Source organism: Staurois parvus, unplaced genomic scaffold (genome assembly GCF_062004578.1).
Source record: "Staurois parvus isolate SC_StPar_1 unplaced genomic scaffold, SC_StPar_1.0 ptg000525l, whole genome shotgun sequence".
Lineage (NCBI taxonomy): Eukaryota > Metazoa > Chordata > Amphibia > Anura > Ranidae > Staurois > Staurois parvus.
In genome coordinates this window covers 8,080,382-8,102,642 of record NW_028318321.1, presented here as the reverse complement: position 1 = coordinate 8,102,642, position 22,261 = coordinate 8,080,382, and the positions used below count along the sequence as shown (strand labels likewise).

The window sequence follows — 22,261 nt, the reverse complement described above, 5'->3', positions numbered from 1 at the left end:
AGCCAGTCTCCAGACCTAAATCCAATAGAACATCTTTGGAGGGAGCTGAAACTCCGTGTTGCTCAGCGACAGCCCCGAAACCTGACAGATCTAGCGGAGATGTATGTGGAGGAGTGGGCCAAAATCCTTGTTGCAGTGTGTGCAAACCTGGTCAAGAACTACAGGAAACATTTGACCTCTGTAATTGCAAACAAAGGCTTCTGTACCAAATATTAACACTGATTTTCTCAGGTGTTCAAATACTTATGTTCAGCAGTGCAAGACAAATAAATTCTTTAAAAATCATACAATTTGATTTCCTGAAATTTTTTTTTAATTCTGTCTCTCAGAGTGGGAATGCACCTACAATGTGAATTTCAGACCCCTCCATGATTTCTAAGTGGGAGAACTTGCAAAATTGCAGGGTGTTCAAATACTTCTGTTCCTCACTGTATCTGAAAAATGATCATTCCTGAAGTACTGACGGCCAATCTAATTTCTTGAGGCTCAAAAATGTCAGAACAGTACAGATATCCCCCAAATGACCCTTTTTTGCAAAGTAGACAGTCCAATGTATTTCATAAGAGGCATGGCCAGTTTTTTGAAGTTGTAATTGTTTTGTCATAATTTTTTGGAAAATGAAATTAAAAAAATGATTTGCACAAATATGTTTTTACATACTGTCACCAGTGCAGTACAGCGTCATCATATAACTGGTGTGGTGGTGATTAGGGACACTGACTGGTGACAATACAAAAATAAAATTAATAATTTTTTTTTACATTTTAATTTTACTTTTTTATTATTTTTGTATTTTTTTTCATATTACACTATGACCAAAGTAGTATAATGTTACCATAGTAACATTGTACTACTTTGGGGTAGTGATCACTATTTTTTTTTTACACAATAAGCAAGCATTTAACTGAATGAAATCGATTCATTTAGGGTTTTTTGTTGTGATTAGCTAATCACATGACACAGATGGGCTGTGATTGGCCCAGCCTGTGCATGTGATCACTGTGACCATTCACAGCTAGACACATTTGTATACAATGGATGGCATGAAAGGACGCCATCCATTTTTTACAACTGTCATGTGACCTGCAGTGATTGGTCACAGCAGGTCACATGGTACTGACAACAGGGCCGGTACACAGATCTATCTTTGGCTGTGTCTGAGGTACATAGCCGGTGACAGATCTCACAACAGCACGACCCTGCAGGCACAAGCAAGGCACGATCCGGGAAGGACGTCATATGATGCCCTCCCAAATCGACGAGAGTCCCGCCCGGCCATCATTTTACTATAGGCTGGGCGGGAAGTGGTTAAAGTGAGAATAATAAACAAACAATTTACAAATAAACATTTGACATTACAAAAAAAAAAAATCAGTGACCAATATAGCCACCCTTAATTTCAATAATAGTCATAAGCCATTCATGGAGTCTGTCGGTTTCTTGATCTGTTGACGATCAACTTTTTGTGCAGCAGCAACCACAGGCTCCCAGACACTGTTCAGAGAGGTGTACTATTTTCCTTCACCATAAATCTCCCATTTAAGAAGGGCCCACAAGTTCTCAAAGAGGTTTAGGTCAGGTGAGCAAGGGGGCCATGCCATTATTCTTTCATCTTTCAGGCCTTCACTGGCTAGCCACGCAGTGGAGTAATTTGATGCATGCAACGGAGCATTGTCCTGCATAAATATCATAGTCTTCTTGAATGATGCAGACTTTTACCTGTACCACTGCTTGAAGAAAGTGTCTTCTAAAAACTGGCAGTAGGTTTGGGAGTTGATTTTGAGTTCATCTTCAACCCTAAAAGGTCCAACTAGCTCATCTTTAATAATATCAGTCCATACCAGTACCCTACCCTCTCCTAGCTGGCATCTGAGTTAAAGTGGAGCTCTGTGCTTGTTACTGATCCAGCCATTGGCCCATCCATTTGGTCCATCAAGAGTCACTCTCATCTCATCAGTCCATAAAACCTTTGAAAAATCTGTCTTCAAATATTTCTTGGCGCAGTCTTGAAGTTTCAACTTATGTGTCTTGTTCAGTGGTGGTCTGGTTTTCAGCCTTCTATACCTTGGCAATGTCTCTAAACACTGATCACCTTGTACTTCTGGGCACTCCAGGTAGGTTGCAGTTCTGGAATATGACAGCACTGGAGGATAATGGGATCCTGGTAGCTTCACGTTTGATTTTTTTTTTCTAAATATGTTTCTTGCAACCCTGTTGACTATTTGCAACAAAACGTGATGATTCTCAAAATACTCACTTGCCTAATAATTGTGCACAGTGTATACTCCTACATATACTCATTGAGGTGACTGGCTCAGGTGATACACAGAGATGAAAGACATTCCCTTACATAAGTTGTATCTGATTATCTGCAGTCATCTCTTCTCTATATCCATTCAAAGTCCAAAATGTCTGAACGGTCAGAAAAAAGGGGCGGAGAGCTGAAATTACACTCTGCAGAGCTCAGTGAGGGGAGCTCTGAGGGTTGATTGGAGGGAAGAAGCACACTCCCCTCCATACAGCACACAGGAAGAGAGCTAAGGCTTTTGATTACAGGCTGTGTCCCTCCCTGTCACCATTTTTCTGTTAGTGTCAGGAAAGCTTGTCAGAAGTGATTCATGCTGATAGCAGAGGAACAAGGCAGCAGACATAACTGACATTTAGTGCTCTTAACCACTTCAATATTGGGCACTTTTAGCCCCTTCCTGCCCAGGCCAATTTTTAGCTTTCAGTGTTGTCGCACTTTGAATGACAATTGTGCGGCATGCAAAACTGTACCCATAAAAAATGCTTATAATTTTTTTTTCCAAACAAATAGAGCTTTTGTTTGGTGGTATTTAATCACCACTGAGTTATTTTATTTTTTGCTAAATAAAAAAAAAACTGAAACTTTGTTTCTGTTACAAAATATAGCAAATAAATAACCTTTCTTCATAAATTTAGGTCAAATGTATTCTGCTACATTTCTTTGGTGAAAATATCCCAAATTAGTGTATATTATTTAGTTTGTAGGAAAGTTATAGAGTCCACAAACCATGGTATAGATATCTGACAATCGATCTTGAGGCCCGAAAACACCAGGATAGTACCAATACCCCCAACATGACCTATTTTTTGGAAAATAGACAGCCCAATGTATTTAGTAAGAGGTATGGTGAGTCTTTTTGTAATTTTTTTGTTACAATTGTTTGGAAAATGAAGAGATTACAAAAAACAAAATTTACTATTTTTTTTTTTTATATATATTGTCACCAGTCCAGTACAGCGTTATTTTATAACCGGTGTGACAGTGATCAAGGACACGGACTGGTGACAGTATATAAAAATAATAATAATAATAACTACATTTTTATTTTTTTTCACATTTTTCAATTTTTCTTATTACATTATTTTTTATTTTTTCTGGGGTTTTTTTTCAACACACTGTGACCAAAGCAATACAATGTTACCATAGTAACACTAAACCACTCTGGGCAAGTGATCAGGATTTTTATTTTTTTTTTACACATTAAGATTGCTAATACCAATGTATTTCATTGATATTTGCAACCATTGTTACTGAATGAAACAAATTAATTCAGTGTTTTGTTGTGATTAGCTGTGATTGGGCAAAGCTCATCACATGATACAGATGGGCTGTGATTGGCCCTGTCTGTACCATGTGACTGCTTTGACCAATCACAGCTAACAACCCAATTGTATACATTGGATGGCATGAAAGGAAGTCATCCATTGTATACAATTGACATGTGATCTGCTGTGATTGGTCACAGCAGTCACATGACATTGGCAACGGGCCAGAGTAGTGATCTGTCATCAGCTGTGTCCCGTGGACATAGCCAGTGACAGATTACGCTGCTGCGTGGCCTCACAGCCGCGTGAGTGGCACCTTCTGACAGGAGGTCATATGATGCCCACTCAGAAGGAGGAGTGTCCCATCCGGCCTATAGCAGATTGACAGCCAGGTGTTAAAGCGGAACTAGAGCGGAACTACACTGCATCTGAGCAGCACAAACCAAAAACACTATTTGATTCATTTTTAATATTCAGAGCAAAGAAGTCACTTTTAAAACCCCCTCTAGCATTTCTGGCTGTGGCTATCCTAAGTAAGGGCAGATGCATTTACGTCCTGAGATCTGGAATCCATCTTTGCTCAGGCATGGCAGTGTGCTTAGCTAAGAAAGCCCCTCCTTCCCTCCTGAAGACTCCTGGGATGTATGACATCATTTGCCTAGGCATGGAAACCAGGAAGTAACTGAAGAAATGTAAAAAAAATTGTAAAACAAGTAAATATAATACACTGTACCTTCCTATCTATTTACTAATGCTAGCAGCATAAGAATACACTATAGAGGGATATGCCCTATTGATATTTTGTCTGAGGTTTACAACTAATTTCACTTTAACTGTACAGAATATAAACCTATCTGTTATTTTCTGTTCTCTCTCTTTTGTTCCGTTAACTATACAACTGATAACATTCTGCTATATCTGTTCGATTAATACCTGTTCATCTTGCCAAAAATCCTATGAGCTGATAAATTCCTGTGTTCTGACACTGTTGCACTCTTCTTGCTTATATGAATATACCACCAATTTTAGAAAATATTAATAGTTTCTGAAAAATGATCATTATTGCATCTCCATTGATAGCTTCACCAATGCAGGTAGAATGGTCCACCAAAAGTGACATATCAGTTTTTGGTAGATATAAGAGACTGAAACTAACTAATATTTCTATCATGCAAAGACTTTAGTAGCGAAAGTTGCAAAGTTCCCAGATCTTCATATAAGTCATGGGAATTGGGTCCCAAACTCCCTTCTAGAATTTGAAATATAATTTTTTGTTAATGATAGAGAATGCAACAGGAGGAATGCTGAAAGTAATGCCAGGACTAGGTCATTTGGGTTTGGAGCTGAAAGATGTACGGGGTGCTGAAGTCAACTCCGTGAGACTTGCTAGCATCCACCTGGAAATGGGATGATCTTTCCCTCCTCTCAGCTTCTGGATGCAGCACTCCCAGACATCCTTCAGATCCAAAAAAAAATTAAATTTAAAAATAGATGAACCGCGCATGATCATAAACATGTGCATATTTTAGACATATCATAAACCAATCCCATAGTTAGTGTAAAAGAAAGTGCTTGTGCTTGTGGTCAACTTGTAGTCAATATCCTGATTGGTGCTCCATTGTGCTCAACAAAAGTGCCCCACATGGACTGACCCTCATTCCATAACCATCTATCTCTAAAGTGGTCATTAATGCTTTGCAAGACAATCCCAGTAAGCCAATGGTCCCCAGAGTCATTCCTTTTTTGATTTGGATGTATGTTTTGGGTCTTTGTGATGCTGAAAGATGAAGTTCCTCTTCATGTTCAGCGTTCTAGCAGAAGCCTGAAGGTTTTGTGCCAATATTGACTGGTATTTGGAACTGTTCATAATTCCCTCTACCTTGAATTAGGCCCCAGTTACAGCTGAAGAAAAACAGCCCCAATGCATGATTCTGCCACCACCATGCTTCACTGTGGGTATGGTGTTCTTTTGGTGATGTGCAGTGTTGTTTTTGCGCCAAACATATCTTTTGGAATTATGGCCAAAAAGTTCAACCTTGATTTCATCAGACCATAACACATTTTTTGACATGCTTTTGAGAGACTTCAGATGTGTTTTTGCAAAATTTAGACGGGCTTGGATGTTTTTCTTCGTAAGAAAAGGCTTGCCACTCTATCCCATTGCCCAGACATACTGTATGAAGAATATGGTAGATTGTTGTCACATATACCACACAGCCAGTACTTGCCAGATATTCCTGCAGCTCCTTTAATGTTGCTGTAGGCCTCTTGGCAGCCTCCCAGACCAGTTTTCTTCTCGTCTTTTCATCAATTTTGGAGGTACATCCAGTTCTTGGTAATGCCACTTGATGATGACTGTCTTCATTGTGTTCCATGGTATATCTAATCTCTTTTGTACCCTTCTCCTGACTGATTGCTTTTAACAATGAGATCCCTCTGATGCTTTGGAAGCCCTCTGTGGACCATGGCTTTTGCTGTAGGATGTGACTAAGAAAATGTCAGGAAATACTTACTAGAACAGCTGAACTTTATTTGAGATTAATCAGAGGCACTTTAAATGATGGCAGGTGTGTACTGACTATTTAACATGATTTTGAATGTGATTGCTTAATTCTGAACACAGCTACATCCCCAGTTATAAGAGGGTGCGCACAATTATGCAGCCACATTATTTTAGTTTTTTATGTTTACTACCCCCCTAAAAGATTTCAGTTTGTTTTTCAATTGAGTTGTACAGTTTATAGGTCACATTAAAGGTGGAAAAAGTTCTTAAATGATTTATCTTTGTCTCATTGTTTTACATCACACAAACCTGACATTTTAATAGGAGTGTATAGACTTTTTATAGCCACTGTAATTGGGCTACATCAATATCTCTATGTATTTGCTGTGGGGTGTAGTGAAAGCACTTTAAGATGTTTAGCAGCAATTAAGTTTGTTTGGGATTATTTTCACGAAATTGTTATTTAGAGACTGAGCTGATTGTTTTTTAGAATTTTAAGCTTCTGTATTAGGAAGTGCCAAAGCTTTGCAGTTCAGATCGGCCAGGGATTCCAGTGTGATAGGACAGTTTTAGAGGTTGCTGCAGGTACCCCTAGGTGCCCACACTTTATACCGGTAGTCATTTCTTTATTGGTTTTGCATGGCAAAGTCTCTTTAAAGGAATGTTACATCTAAAACGCAAACATACTTGTTCAGAATAATTATCTTACTAGTCCAATAAGTATTTCTGATAATACTGTAATTATGATTTTCTCATTGCAATGTCCCAGCTAGACCCTAGATAACTGTGGGCACTTGCTCTGTGCTAATTGCGCTGCCACCCACAGTCTAATTCTAAACTTCCATTTAGTCTTCCAACTGGTGACACGTTCAAGATATGTTTGTGAGGTTCATAGCTATGTTCTGGCTGAATACACCCACTCCCATATGTTCCCATATAATAGTGTCATATGCTACGGCTAGGAAAGCTATAGTGAATATTAGGAGTTGACTTTATTAAGCCTTTTTTATATTTAAATTGTAAAAGAGGTGTACTTTGTTTCATTTCCTTACACTTGTAAATATAAAATATTTTGTATTAAAGGACCATATATGCAATCATCAATATGTTGAGTGTAGCACTCTCAAAACACGGTCTATATTCTCTTCCATATCACTCAGCTTTATTCAGCTGACTTAGTCGATGTTCACACCTATGTCTCCTAGGCTAAGTTCAAACTTGCCAACATTTTCTGACCAGTGATCTGCATTGGATCACTTTTCAGAGTGTGGCTAAGCAGCTGTTGTCAGGTGTTCAGGAGGTGACCCTGCTGCCTCCTGAATACCTTTTTCACATTTTTTTTGCTTTTATTTTTGGCATCTCTTTTTATTATGACTTATCAAAACACAAGTTACTTGGTATTGCATTGTTTTCAATGGGTTTGGTTCACATATATGCTTTGTGTTGAGGTCGTCATGGAAAACAGTTCTGGAACTTTTTTTCATCCATCGATGGGCACTATGGGTCCCATAGAAGTCAACTGGTGTGCATGAAAATGCACAATACATGAGTTTACATGCAATGCAAATGCAAAATTACACACATACATTGCACATGCAGACAGAATACAGTTAGTGCACTCAGAGCACACACACAGTAAGATCCAACATACAGCACACACAGTCCTAAAACTCTTGAGAACAGTCAGGACCAAACAAACACAGCACACAAATTCAGAGAAATGACATCATAGCACAATGAGCGCACACCGGGCACACAAGGTCAGAGCACACAAACACTTTACAACACCATTTTTAAATGTTCTGTTAAGAATGGCAGCAGAATGACAGAATCACTATTTCTGATCGCTATATATCATTAATGGTCTTTTGTATATGAAATATTCATACCCACATCTGGGAAATTCCCCTGTTGTATGTTTGCAATGTTTACTGCCAGACTGGGAAGATGCTTACTTTATATTTGTTACATGTCCCCATCTACACAGCATAACGTAAAAAAAGATTTCAAAATTGCAGTTTTTTTAGATGCTCTATTCTGGACCTTTCAACAACAAACACATACATAGTTATCTTTCTTTATAAGGGGGCTGGTCAGCTATGTTTGCCATAGTTAACCCTTTCTGTACTTTGTAGGCAGATCTTCATGAACAATTAAACTAGATTTGAACACTGTCTATCCTAATAAAGGGTTAAAGGTTTAGGGGCTAGGCTGCTTGCATCACATGTCAATAAGGACAGACTTGGGACAGACTCAGTCTGGCATTTTTTTTTTTTTTAAACCTTGAAGTCAGCCATGACACCTTCCCCTGAGAAACATCCAAAAGTTAAGAAATACATTTAAAAAATGAATGGGAACACACAAACATATAGTGGGGGTTTCTCAAATTTGATTGCAAAAATGGAAATACGCTTCAAACTTACAAATGTTCCTACAATCAACAACTACACATCCACTTACTTCAAGCTTACAGTAAACATAGCAAATTCCATCAACTTACAGGCAAGTTAGTAAAAACTTGAAATGTGCTTCGTAAAAAATTAATCAGATCCATTAGATACCCGCTGGCCCTTCCATCTGGCTCCGCCATTGTCCAGTCATAGTCTGCAAGCTGGATGAATTCATCAATTTTTTGGTTGAGTTTGGTGTATATTTCCTCTTCAGCGGCATGCCTTGCATCCTGAACAAAACAGTGCACAGGTTACAGAGTGTTATCCATTACAATAAATCAAAACTGGAAATTGCAGGAAACTCCAGTGCTTCTCCTACATGACAAATAGAAATTTGCTTTTAAATTTAGATCTACAGTCTTGCAGCTCATTAGTAATATATTGAAGATAATCAATCAAAATGTCATGGTTTTAGCAGTAACTCACTTACCGCTGACTTGCCAGTCCATCCTTTACTAGTGAACAAAACGCCCAAATTAGCAAGCCTGTTATAGATCATTTTTAAAAGCTTGTTAATCAGTAATGAAATGTCCTTAATAAGGGAGCCCCGTGGGTACAGAAAACAAATTTTCTGTGTGCAGGTACAAGATTTATTAAATGTCAAATGAAAGTTATAGAAAGCAACAATCGTACCTCTACTACAGTGTGCAGTATTAAAGCTGCACAGCAACTCTAAAATGAAAACAAATTTCTGTAATAAGGGCTAAACACAACAGATATCAATGTGGAAGTGATTAACATGTATGCTTGCAAAACAAGCACCCGCTCCCATGTTTTATCCCCTTAAAAATGCTGCAAGCATGGAAGAATACCTGTTGATCTGGCAGAAATCTAGTGCAATCTGAACTTGTTGTTTTACCTAACATTGAACTGAAATGTCAACCAGATTGTCAGCCCTGCCCACTGGACTGCAGAACTCCACCTGTCCTCCACCTCTCTCCACATCCATACATTGGGATTGATTTACAAAAGGCAAATAGGCTGTTCACTTAGCAATGGAAATGGGAGCTTACCATTAGCTTAGTCAATAAGATGAAGCTCTGCTGACATCAATCATTCAATTATGTGCAAGCAAAAATACTGTCCTTACATGTGATTGGGTTTTCTTTGCAAAGTATATTTTCACCGTATTCACAAAGTTAAGGAAACATTCCCTTGCAAAGTGAACAACCTATTTGCCTCTATTGACATTCAACTCTGTGGAATAAGCCACCCATAGATGGTTCGAATGCCAGCCAGTTCAGCAGGGACCAGCCAGGATTCGATCCATCTATGTGTGGGCTGATTGTATCCAAGTTGATTGCTTTACGACTTTGGTACCACCAGCATGTCAGATTTTTCATACAATTAATGCTCACAGCTAATATAGCTGCTAGCAATAATCACTGTGTTCTCCCGGCAGGGACAGCTCCCCCTGCCCCCCTGCCAGGAGAACACAATAGCTCCGCGGGAGTGATTCCACTATCAACACAGTCACTGTTCAAGCAATCAAGCTATTTTCTTTCCTGCAACCCGTGGTTGCAGGAAAGAAAATAACATCATGTATGGCCTGCCTTTTTTCCCAGCTAAAACAATGCTGCTGCCTTGCTTCCCCAGAGCCTGCAAACGCACTGGGGTGGATTTACTAAAGCTGGAGAGTGCAAAACCGGGTGCAGCTTTGCATAGAAATCAATCAACTTCCAGTTTTTTTTTTTTTGTCAAAGCTTAACTGAACAAGCTGAAGTTAGAAGCTGATTGGCTACTATGCACAGCTGCACCAGATTTTACACTCTCTAGTTTTAGTAAATCAACCTCACTGTGCATAGGGAAAGGGCATTTGGGAGATGTAGCTCTGGGGTGGGTGTGCTTTGTTAATAGGAAGTGAGTTCTCAGCAACTGTCCCTGAAGAAATATACAAGTCTGTTCAAGATGTCCCAGGGAGTAAGGAAATTTTTTTTCATGCCAAAGGTGCAAGACACTAGAGCAGATTTGGTTGGAAACTGATGAAACTAACAGTATGTTTCAGGGCCAGTTCACACCATGCAGTCCGTGTGCAGTGCATTTTTATCCCATTCATTTGAATAGGCTGAAATCGCTCCAGACCACACCAAAAGTAGTGTGTGCACTACTTTAAAAATATGCACAGCAACCGGATAGTATGGTACTACTGTACAATCCAAATCCAGTGCAGGCAAGTGCACTGCCTTTGTGACCTGCATTTGGGGTGTCATTAATTTACCTCTGACACCTGTGGCAGATCACAAGTGCAGTATGGTTTGAACTTGGTGCAGGAAAAGCGTTGGTTTCTCACACCAAGTTTTGATATGAACTGGCCCTCAGACTGTGGAAGGCAACTGGAGGAAAAACACAGGACCCCAGCACAGCAACGCCACAGTGCTAACCAAAGCCACCATTCTGCCCTAAAACCAATTTGTTATCTTTTCTTAATAATCAATGTGCTAGTCTTCATTAAAACACGTATAAGCATGTATTAGTCTATATTAGAAAAGACAGTGGAGTTGATTTAGAAAAGGCAAACAGACTGTCCACTGTGCAAGGGAAGTTGTGCTTCGCAATTGAATGTTCCCTTGACTTAGTGAATGTGGAGAAAATTCACTTTCCAACGAATACCCAATCTTATGCAAGGAAAATTAAAAAGCAGTATTTTGCTTGCACATGATTGGGTGAGAGAAGTCAACAGAGCTTCACTTCATTCATTAAGCTAAGAAAACATTCCCTTGCAAAGTACAGTCTATTTGGCTTTAGCAAATCAGCCCCAATATCTTTCTATTTGTAAGAGCAAATTTGTGCTGTTGATGATCTGCAATGTTTTAAAATCTGTAAAGAAATTGAATGGGGTTCTAAAGCAGGTGCTGTGTTGGAAATCCCCAGAGAAAGCTATTACATATCCGACCCTATCATGTTCAGTCGTGGTGGCTACAAGTAACCCACCCAGCTCAGGACATTACCACACTGATAAATATTACTGAAAGTGGAAATTCCCTTTAAAGTTCAAAAAGGTTACCTATTTAGTCAACATTATGGGACAGCAATTACTTTTGTTAATAGAGCTGGTTGTGTCACCTTTGAGTAGTATGACAATAAAACTCACCTTGAAAGTGGACAGGCCATAAAGTCTTGTAGTGTGAACAGTCTCGGGTGAAATATTTGTAATATTGGTAATAAAATCCTCCAGGTATTTACAGGCTTGTTCCAGGTGTGTGGTGTTTATGATGATCTGCACAAGCTACAAAGAAAAAAACATCTGATAATAGGCATGTAGCACCCGGTTCCACCTGATTCTATTCTACAGAGGTACTGTCCTTCCTATACCGCTGTAATTACTGTATTACAGGATTCAGCCACGCTACATATAGCCCTGAGCTGTGCTTGGAGAACTATAGAGCTCCTTAATACGGTGAGGAACACCCAAACCTTGAGGGTAAGCAAGTTTATGGAAGTAAGTAAATGCTTTTAGTACAAACATAATGACATGATGAAGACACTGAGCTTTGTGAAATGAGTATCTTATCAAGTGAACAGAACAGAATCATCCAGACTTGTAATTGTGCTGCTTATACACTAATCAGCCATAAAATTATGATGGCCCAGCTAAAATTACGTAGGTCCCCCTTTTGTGCCAAACAGCCCTGACTCATTAAGGCATAGACACCACTAGACCTATGAAGGTATACTGTGTTATCTGGCACCAAGCTGTTAGTAGTAGTTCTTTTAAATCCTGTACGATGCAAGGTGGGTCCTCCATGGATCAGATTTGTTTTTCCAGAACATTCCACAGATGCTCTATTGGATGGAGATCTGGAGAATTCGGAGGCCAGGTTAACACCTCAAAACTTGTTAAACAAAAGAGAAAACACCGCTCCAGGATTGCCAACCTCACACAGGTTGAACAGGAGTCGGCCCAGCTCACAGCTGATAATAATGGAAAAATGAAAATCCTGATGGCCACACTATTGTAGAAATCATCTTTATTTGGAAAATCGTCAGACAGGGTAAAAACATCAACATGTTTCGCGCTACACTAGTGCTTACTCATAGCATATGAGTAAGCACTAGTGTATGGCAAAACATGTTGATGTTTTTACTTTGGTTGACGATTTTCCAAATAAAGGTGATTTTGACAGTAGTGCAGCAATCAGGATTTCCTTTTTCCTTCAGCTCAAACTTGTTGTGTTCCTCAAACCATTCTAGAACCATTTTTGTAGTGTAGCAGGGCGTATTATCCTGCTGAAAGAGGCCACTGCCATCAGAGAATACCGTTACAATGAAAAGGTGAACTTGGACACCAGCAAAGTTTAGGTGGGTAGTAAGTGTCAATGAATAACATCTACATGAATGGCAGGACCCAACGTTTCCCAGCAGAACATTGCTCAAAGCATCACACTGCCTCTGCCAGTTTGCCTCTTCCTATACTGTATCCTAGTTCTATGTCTTCTCCAGGGAAGCAACGCACCCGGCCAGCCACACGATATATAACAAAATGCATGTTTTGCCTGCACGGGATGAACAACCGTTCCGTACATCTGTGCGCATGCAGTCTATGCATGTCAATTGGGATGCAGTGGCTGCATGGTGCTGCTCCCAATTTCACATTCGTGTGGCTGCAGATGCGGATCTTCGAAATGTGTGTTCAGGGCAAAACACAGCTCTGACATTAGTGTACGCTTAAGTACGCCTGTGTGAACAAGGCCTTATGGTGGTCATACACACTGTGATGAATATTCAATTTAGTTTTCAATCGATCTTTTCTGATAGTAATAAATGATTTATAGTTAACAACCCAATCGATTGATAGGCCACACACTGGGAAGTGGATTTCAATCGATAGCACTGTCAATGATTGATTGCGTCTATATCTCCACCATGTAATTCATAATCTGATCAACAGAATTACAATCAGATTCATGACTAAAGCATATCAGTGCTGCAGATCAATGCATCGTGATCAATAATTTCCCGTCCTGGCCGATCAACTCAGTTTGATCGAATCTGATCTACATTGAGTCTAAATTAATCGGAAGGGAAGTTATGGGTATTCAATTGTTTGCTGATGTGATCATTTTGATTGAATCGCACATTGATCAGATAATACATTTGAAGCGCGTGTGGCCACTATTATGATGAAATTACATGTTTACATGTTTTCTGCTGTACATTGTGGTATTACATTCAGTTACTGGACAGATTAATCAAAACCTGTTATCAGCATGTAAAACAACTGCTCTTTAAGGGGCCACTAAATTCTACAAGCTGATTATTAGTGGAAAAGAGTAAAAAGCACAAAAAAAAACGAATTGTGGGAGAGGGAGGGGCTGGAGCAAGTAGTATACATTTTGTTTTCTAGGGTGATGGCCTGCTGTAATATGAACTGCTGCAGCCGTGACAGGCACTCAAGTGCTAGCTATTCAGGCTAAGAACAGGGCAGGCAGCCCGCACAGCTTTCTGTTTTGCCGGCAAGAATACAGATAACAGCATAGAGAAGCAGAGAGCCAGAAGGAGGTGCAGGCTGTGCTCTCTCCCTCCTCTCTGTATACAGGAATTAGGAGAGAACACAGAATGTACAGAACTTGATTACTGCCCCCCTATCTCTTCCCCACACCGCTCCTATCCTGGAGGCAGAAATTGTGGGTGGGGTGGGGTTGGGTGGATTAATCAAACCCTACACAGTCTTGATCTGAGAGTTTTGTGTCATATTGTGTATACAGACAGGATGGGGGGTGATCTGGGACAAAGCACAGACCACATATGTGTTAGAAGGCAGAATTTTGGGTGGAGACTTGTGCAAAGAGGGGGGAGTTTGCTAGAAGCAGGGACTTCGGGGGGGATTTGTGCTAGAAAGGGGGATTTTGGAGGGAGGGATCTGTGTTAATGCAAGGATTTTGGGGGGAATTTGTACTGGGAGGGGGATTTTGTGGGGATAAGTGTTAGGTAGGGGTATTTGGGGGGGCGAGGATTTACAGCCTTCAGATCAATTAATTCTGCCTCACTACCATCATTTTAGGACTTATTCACACCAGGTGCAGTTTGGAAACAAGTGTGAAATCACACATTTTCCTGCATCACACAAAAATGTGCATCTTTTTGCAGACACTTGGATGCCATTAGTTCTTAATGGCACCTCCACGCATCTACAAAAATGCACATGCATTGGCACCCGCTAAAATGCATAGCACCACAGTACCATGCATTTCGATGTGGTGCAATTTTAAAAATCATGCCAGCACCTTTTTTGTGTGTTTCACGCACACAGCACAACCCATTAAAGAAGCAATGAACAAAAAAACACATATGCTCAGACGCACCTCCTGGTGTGAATGAGCCCTCAGACTGGTGTGCCCCAAGATTGTGCACAATTCTAAAGGGTGCCTCGTTTGAGAAACACTGCCTTAGAAGAAACATCCAAAAGGTGAAGAAAGCCAAGCCCCCTCTTAAACAGATGTCACAATAACAAGTGTTCCCACTGAAAGATTTCTACTCTATTCCAGCTCTGGTAGCAACTTGCGATTTTTGTATTTTTTTTCACCCTATCCTGGTGAGAGATGACGACAAAACAAACATAGAGGATGAATCTTCCTAACGGAGACACAGAAAGCATTAAAACCCTGGCAGAGGTTCTAAACCTTCCCTGCTCTATTAGGAAAAAAGCTTTGTCTGTAGATCTATTTTAGCAAAAGTTACAAAGGCAAAAGTTACATTACCAAAAGTTGCTATATATTTAGCACAGCACCCACACTCTCGGGGAAATTTACTAAGCTTCAACTGACAATTACAAACGAAATAAAAGTATATATTTCATGTATTAAAACAGACCTACATGTACTGCAAACACCAAACTACATCTATGTACCCCTAAAACATCAATTAATAGTACACAATGTAAAATATAAAAGCATACACAAGTATACCTATCCAAAGCAAGATAACCCACCATGCCTCCTCAATCGCCTGCAATACCTCCTGCTGTAACAAATATAATGACACTGACGATACCTGGGCCATGTGCCTAATGAAAGCAGACATACACTCTGTGCATTGATAACTTGTAGGTCATACAGATGATAATGGCCATGCAATAACACAGATTGGGGCATATTACAGAACTCTGTCGACGCTGAAAAAGGACTGACTCACCCCCCTCCCCAGTCCTCATTAATCTGTAGCTGCTATTCAAAATTCCATGTTCTAACACAGAATCCGTGGTTTCGTGACAGCTGATGTGCCAGCTCTTTGCTCTTCATTGCTGCAATGTGTGCAGGTACTTGGGCCATGGGCCATTTCCCATCCTGATGATCTAGCCACCAGTCCATCACTGATTACAGCACAGGACTGATGACATTGACAAGGGTGGGGGCAACAACAAGACAGCTTGGAGGTTTACAGCAGCTACAGTAAACTTGTCACGGTAACTGGAAACAGCAAAGCAAAAAGATCGCAGGTCACGTATTACAGTGACTGTTATGGCTCATCAGAACATTTCTTCTTAAAAAGCAGTTAGAGTATGACGAGGACCGAGGGGAGTCAATATTTTCTACGTTCCTGGAGTTTGCTTTATTTTACAGGTATGTTAAAATAAATAAATAACCCCCCTAAAAAAAAAAACTATTTTAAATATTTGGTGAAGGATTTTGAACAGAACATTATTTCACCTTGCCATTTCAGCCTTGGCAAAGGTTCAGAAGCGGTTTATGTGTGCCGATATGTGGAAGACCTGATGGAAAAATTCAGGGCTTTATTCTGTTTAGACCGGTCAAGACCCCCAAGGAAGGAGAAGTATGGCTCCATGTCCAAAGAACTGTGCTAGCTTAGAAATGCTGTGGCAGATACTCTTTAATTTTTGACACAGGCACATACTGAAAATACTACTTACCTCAGTCAGACCTATATGAGGCTTTTTGATAAGGTTTTGCAATCCGTTGTTTAAGGTTCTTGTGAGAAGTAGGTTGGTAGATTTCCTAAGCATATCATCAATTTCTGTCGAGCTGGAAAAAAGGTCAAGAAAACATATGTATTAAACAGCACGGAACACCTAGAATACATCCTAAAATATGAATGAGATAAACTGTCCACAGAATGTGCTTTGTCTGCGGCTGCTGGTAACCCCGCCATTTCTGGGTTTCTTTCCACTGCAGGCGCCACCAGTAACAAACCTTTGACTTCTGCTCTCTGACACTGCCTCAACTGGGAATTATTAAAACCCCACAATATGACTGTTTCTTTGTCTGCGAGCTTATCTCTGAATCCATCAAGCAGCAGAAAACAAAACTAGATTTCTGCTTGTAAATGCGTAAGAGAAAAATCTAAAAATAATCCTATTTAGATTAGCTTCTGTCCCTGTCTTATCCTGAAATAAACCTCAAATTTGTCCTGCTAAAAAAAAAAAAAAAAAAAGTGAGATTATTTACATCTGATGGAAATTATATTTTGAAGTGCAGCTGTTGACAACACAAAGCAGTGACAGCCACAGAGTGTTCTTAACAAGTAAACTGCCCCTTGAAGACTGTAGGTACAGTTCCTAACCATCTACTTAAAAAAAAAAAAATACAAAAATTTAAGAAAAAAAAATCACATCACATATATGTGGCAGCATGAAAGGTGGGTCTCCCGCACATATATGTTCAAGGCGGCATGAGATTGTGTGTTTAACACTGCGCTAACAGCTCTCAGCCAAGGTATATGATTAGAAGCCAGTGTGATAGGCTCCCAATCATGTGACCCCCGTAAGAGACAATGCCAGTAGTCACAAGATACAGACCCCATGCTATAAGTATATTTAAACATCACCTTGTAAAACAACTCTCAGTTTAAAATAGAAATTAAAGACAAAACATTTGTGTATACATATAAAAACATTATAAATCCTCTTTTCCCGTTTTATAAGTGATCACATACCCTCTAAGCCAGTGGTTCTCAACCTTTCTAACGCCACGACCCCTTAATACAGTTCCTCATGTTGTGGTGACCCCCAACCATAAAATTATTTTCGTTGCTACTTCATAACTGTAATTTTGCAGTAGGAGGAAAAGTGCCATGTCATTGGTGTCAGTCGGAGGAATAGTGCCCCATCATTGGTATCAGTGGGAGGAATAGTGCCCCGTCATTGGTGTCAGTGGGAGGAATAGTGCCCCCTTCATTGGTGTCAGTGGGAGGAATAGTGCCCCGTCATTGGTGTCAGTGGGAGGAATAGTGCCCCGTCATTGGTGTCAGTGGGAGGAATAGTGCCCCGTCATTGGTGTCAGTGGGAGGAATAGTGCCCCCTTCATTGGTGTCAGTGGGAGGACTAGTGCCCCATCATTGGTATCAGTGGGAGGAATAGTGCCCCGTCATTGGTATCAGTGGGAGGAATAGTGCCCCGTCATTGGTGTCAGTGGGAGGAATAGTGCCCCCTTCATTGGTGTCAGTGGGAGGAATAGTGCCCCGTCATTGGTGTCAGTGGGAGGAATAGTGCCCCGTCATTGGTGTCAGTGGGAGGAATAGTGCCCCGTCATTGGTGTCAGTGGGAGGAATAGTGCCGCGTCATTGGTGTCAGTGGGAGGAATAGTGCCCCGTCATTGGTATCAGTGGGAGGAATAGTGCCCCGTCATTGGTATCAGTGGTAGGAATAGTGCCCCGTCATTGGTGTCAGTGGGAGGAATAGTGCCTCGTCATTGGTGTCAGTGGGAGGAATAGTGCCCCATCATTGGTATCAGTGGGAGGAATAGTGCCTCATCATTGGTATCAGTGGGAGGAGGAATAGTGCCCCATCATTGGTATCAGTGGGAGGAGGAATAGTGCCCCATCATTGGTATCAGTGGGAGGAGGAATAGTGCCCCATCATTGGTATCAGTGGGAGGAATAGTGCCCCATCATTGGTGTCAGTGTGAGGAATAGTGTCCCATCATTGGTGTCAGTGGGAGGAATACTGCCCCATCATTGGTATCAGTGGGAGGAATAGTGCCTCATCATTGTTATCAGTGGGAGGAATAGTGCCCCATCATTGGTATCAGTGGGAGGAGGAATAGTGCCCCGTCATTGGTGTCAGTGGGGGGAGGAATAGTGCCCCGTCATAGGTGTCAGTGGGGGGAGGAATAGTGCCCCGTCATAGGTGTCAGTGGGGGGAATAGTGCCCCGTCATTGGTATCAGTGGTAGGAATAGTGCCCCGTCATTGGTGTCAGTGGGAGGAATAGTGCCCCGTCATTGGTGTCAGTGGGAGGAATAGTGCCCCGTTATTGGTGTCAGTGGGAGGAATAGTGCCTCATCATTGGTATCAGTGGGAGGAATAGTGCCTCATCATCGGTATCAGTGGGAGGAATAGTGCCCCATCATAGGTGTCAGTGGGAGGAGGAATAGTGCCCCATCATAGGTGTCAGTGGGGGGAATAGTGCCCCATCATTGGTGTCAGTGGGGGGAATAGTGCCCCATCATTGGTATCAGTGGGGGGAGGAATAGTGCCCCATCCTTGGTGTCAGTGGGGGGAGGAATAGTGCCCCATCCTTGGTGTCAGTGGGGGGAGGAATAGTGCCCCATCATAGGTGTCAGTGGGGGGAATAGTGCCCCATCATTGGTGTCAGTGGGGGGAGGAATAGTGCCCCATCATTGGTGTCAGTGGGGGGAGGAATAGTGCCCCATCCTTGGTGTCAGTGGGGGGAGGAATAGTGCCCCATCCTTGGTGTCAGTGGGGGGAGGAATAGTGCCCCATCCTTGGTGTCAGTGGGGGGAGGAATAGTGCCCCATCCTTGGTGTCAGTGGGGGGAGGAATTGTGCTCCATCCTTGGTGTCAGTGGGGGGAGGAATTGTGCCCCATCGTTGGTGTCAGTGGGGGGAGGAATTGTGCCCCATCGTTGGTGTCAGTGGGGGGAGGAATTGTGCCCCATCGTTGGTGTCAGTGGGGGGAGGAATCGTGCCCCATCCTTGGTGTCAGTGGGGGAGGAATAGTGCCTCATTGTTGGTGTCAGTGGGGGGAGGAATAGTGCCCCATCGTTGGTGTCATTTGGGGGAGGAATCGTGCCTCATTGTTGGTGTCAGTGGGGGGAGGAATAGTGCCCCATCGTTGGTGTCAGTGGGAGGAATAGTGCCCCATCATTGGTGTCAGTGGGAGGAATAGTGCCCCATCATTGGTGTCAGTGGGAGGAATAGTGCCCCATCATTGGTATTAGTGACACCAATGATGGGGCACTATTCCCACTGACACCAGTGATACTTACCTTGCAGACCCCTGCTCCAGCCTGGGCTCGCTCGCTCCCTCCCTCTCCCATGGTACCGACATTTACCTGTCAGCTGTCTTCCTTCTCCGGCCGCTCTCCTCCTCTTCACTCGCTCGATCTTCGTGGTGCCGCTCGGCCCCTCCTCTCCAAGCTCCACCTCCTTGCCGGTGATTGGCCGCCTGTGTGCCTGAGCTACAGTGCCAGCGGCCAATCACAGGCGAGGACTGATCTCGAGGTGTGTCCAGATGACAGGGGCGGCATGTCATCCCACCCACACCTGGAGACGGCGGTGGCGGCGGCAGCGAGGAGCGGTGTCTCGGTTCCTAAGACCATCGGAAATATGTGTTTTCCGATGGTCTTAGGCGACCCCTGTGGAAGCGTCGTTCGACCCCCAAAGGGGTCGCGACCCCCAGGTTGAGAACCGCTGCTCTAAGCTCTTTATGCAGCTGAGAACAAAAAGGGGAGGAGAAACAGCAGCACACTGAACTTTTCAGTGAATGGCTGTGCAGGGGGCACATGAGCAGAAGTCTGATCATTGGAGGAGAGCACACTGAGTTCTCAGTACAGCTAAAGAACTGACTATGCTGTGCTCTCATGCCTAGTATAGTCAGTTTTTGATAGGAAAGCAGAGGGACTGGCAAGAACACCAGAGATTTCACAGAATGGAAGAAATACAAAGAGAACAGGATACTTTTTCATACAAGTACATGGTACAGCAGATATATATTTCAGGAATATGAAATGTTGGGTTCAAATATTCTTTAATGAGTTACACATAACAATAATAATAACAATATGGAAAGCACTCAAACAATAAAGGGTCATTATTCATAGGAGCAGCGTAAAGAGCACTTGTCATAGACTTTGGTCCGTAACCACTGAAAGAAGGACTGTTTAGATGAAGCAGAAATGTATTGGACGCTGGGTGGAGAAACAGGTGGCATAGAGCAGCACAGGGCACACTAGGAGTCGCTAGATGACACAGGATGTCCAGGATGCCTTTGGTGCACTGGAGACACAGGGCATAGAGGGGCAAACTGGAGTCAATAGAATACACAGGATATTTCGAGGTGCGCTGGAGTCACAAGGAAAATAGGAGAAAACTGGGGTTAAAAGATGACAACGGGGGGGGGGGGGGGGTTTAGTAAATCTCCCCCAGGATGTTCTGGGTTGCACTGTAGTCATGGGGCACACTGGATATTACAGGGTGCATTGAAGACATGGCGCACACAGGAGTCACTAGATGACACTTGGATACTAAGGGGCACAATTTGCACATGGTGTCCCCAGGGACTGGAACAGAGGATTGAGGAAGAAAGGGGATACAGGTAAGGCCAAAAGCAGGAGAGGCTCAGCTGGACCATGGTGATGCACTGCTTGAATACCGAGCCACATGTCATCAGGTGGCACCAATCAGATGAGCTGTCTCCTAAACAAACAGATTGTCTGTCTCCTGACTGGTTGTGACACCAGGGCTTTGGGTGAAAACTGCAACCACCTGCTAGGGAGGAGACCAGTGCTGAATCTTCCAAAAGGTAAGTGTAACAGCAATAATAAAGTGCCACATCAACCAACCAAATTTTAACTCACAGAAAACAGAGCGGTGAAAGATGAATTCTGATTGGTTGCTAAGGGTCACAGCACTTGCACACTGCAATATGGCTAGCTGGATAAACCCCTAATCTCAATACATCATATAAACATCTCCCCAAGATTAAAAGAGTGTATTTTAGATCCCTAAATGTAAAACTGTTTTCTGTCCTATGTTGTCACACTGTCTCTTACCACAACTGATTTAAAACATGCAAAGTGTAGACCCAAGGAGTGTTGCTGACAGAGGGAGAAAGCAGAGTGAAAGTGGTAATGGAAAAGCAATGTGGTTTTGCTCCTTCAACATCTTATTAGTTTGGTAATTATCCAAGTCAAGTTGCTTAAACTGAATCTGTGCCCAGACTTTTGACTTTAAACTATTTTCATATTCTAAACTAAAGTAATTGAGTTTTAAAACAAGCCATCACAGACCTCTCTAGCTGATTTTAAAGTAAAGTAATGCATTTTCAAAGATCTCAACAAAAACTCTAGCTACTTCAATATCTGACACTTTCACCCCTTCCTGCACAGGACAAATTTCAGCTTTCAGCGCTGTCACACTTTGAGTGCCAATTACTCAGTCATGCAACATTGTACCCAAATACAATTTTTATCTTTTTCCTGAGACAGATATAGCTTTTTTGGTGGTATTTAGTCACCACTGTTTTTTTTATATATATAAATGAAAAAACAAATACCAAAAATATAAATACAGAAAAAAATACTTTCTTCTTAATTTCTGCTATACAATTTTGTAAATAAATAATCTCTCCTAATAAATGTAGGCCAAAATGTATTCTGCTACATTTCTTTGGTAGAAATAACCCAAATCGGTGTATATTACTTAGTGTGTGTGAAACTTATAGCGTCTACAAACTATATATTTCTATATTAGAAAATTGATCAGTCCTGATGTACTGATGACCTACTTAATTTCTTAAGGCCTTAAAATTGCTAGGACAGT

General features: G+C 41.7%; 1 protein-coding gene across 4 annotated transcripts in view; it reads right to left on the bottom strand.

Moving 5' to 3' along the window:
- Positions 1–22,261, bottom strand: part of EXOC6 (exocyst complex component 6) — a 314,975-nt gene that overhangs the window by 132,721 nt on the left and 159,993 nt on the right. For all 4 annotated transcript variants that reach the window (XM_089690302.1, XM_089690303.1, XM_089690305.1 and 1 more), the window contains exons 16-18: positions 16,394–16,505; positions 11,618–11,752; positions 8,577–8,756 (exon numbers count right to left, since the gene is read on the bottom strand). In XM_089690302.1, the coding sequence (XP_089546428.1) occupies positions 8,577–8,756; positions 11,618–11,752; positions 16,394–16,505 (427 nt within the window). The remainder of the gene's footprint in view (positions 1–8,576; positions 8,757–11,617; positions 11,753–16,393; positions 16,506–22,261) is intronic.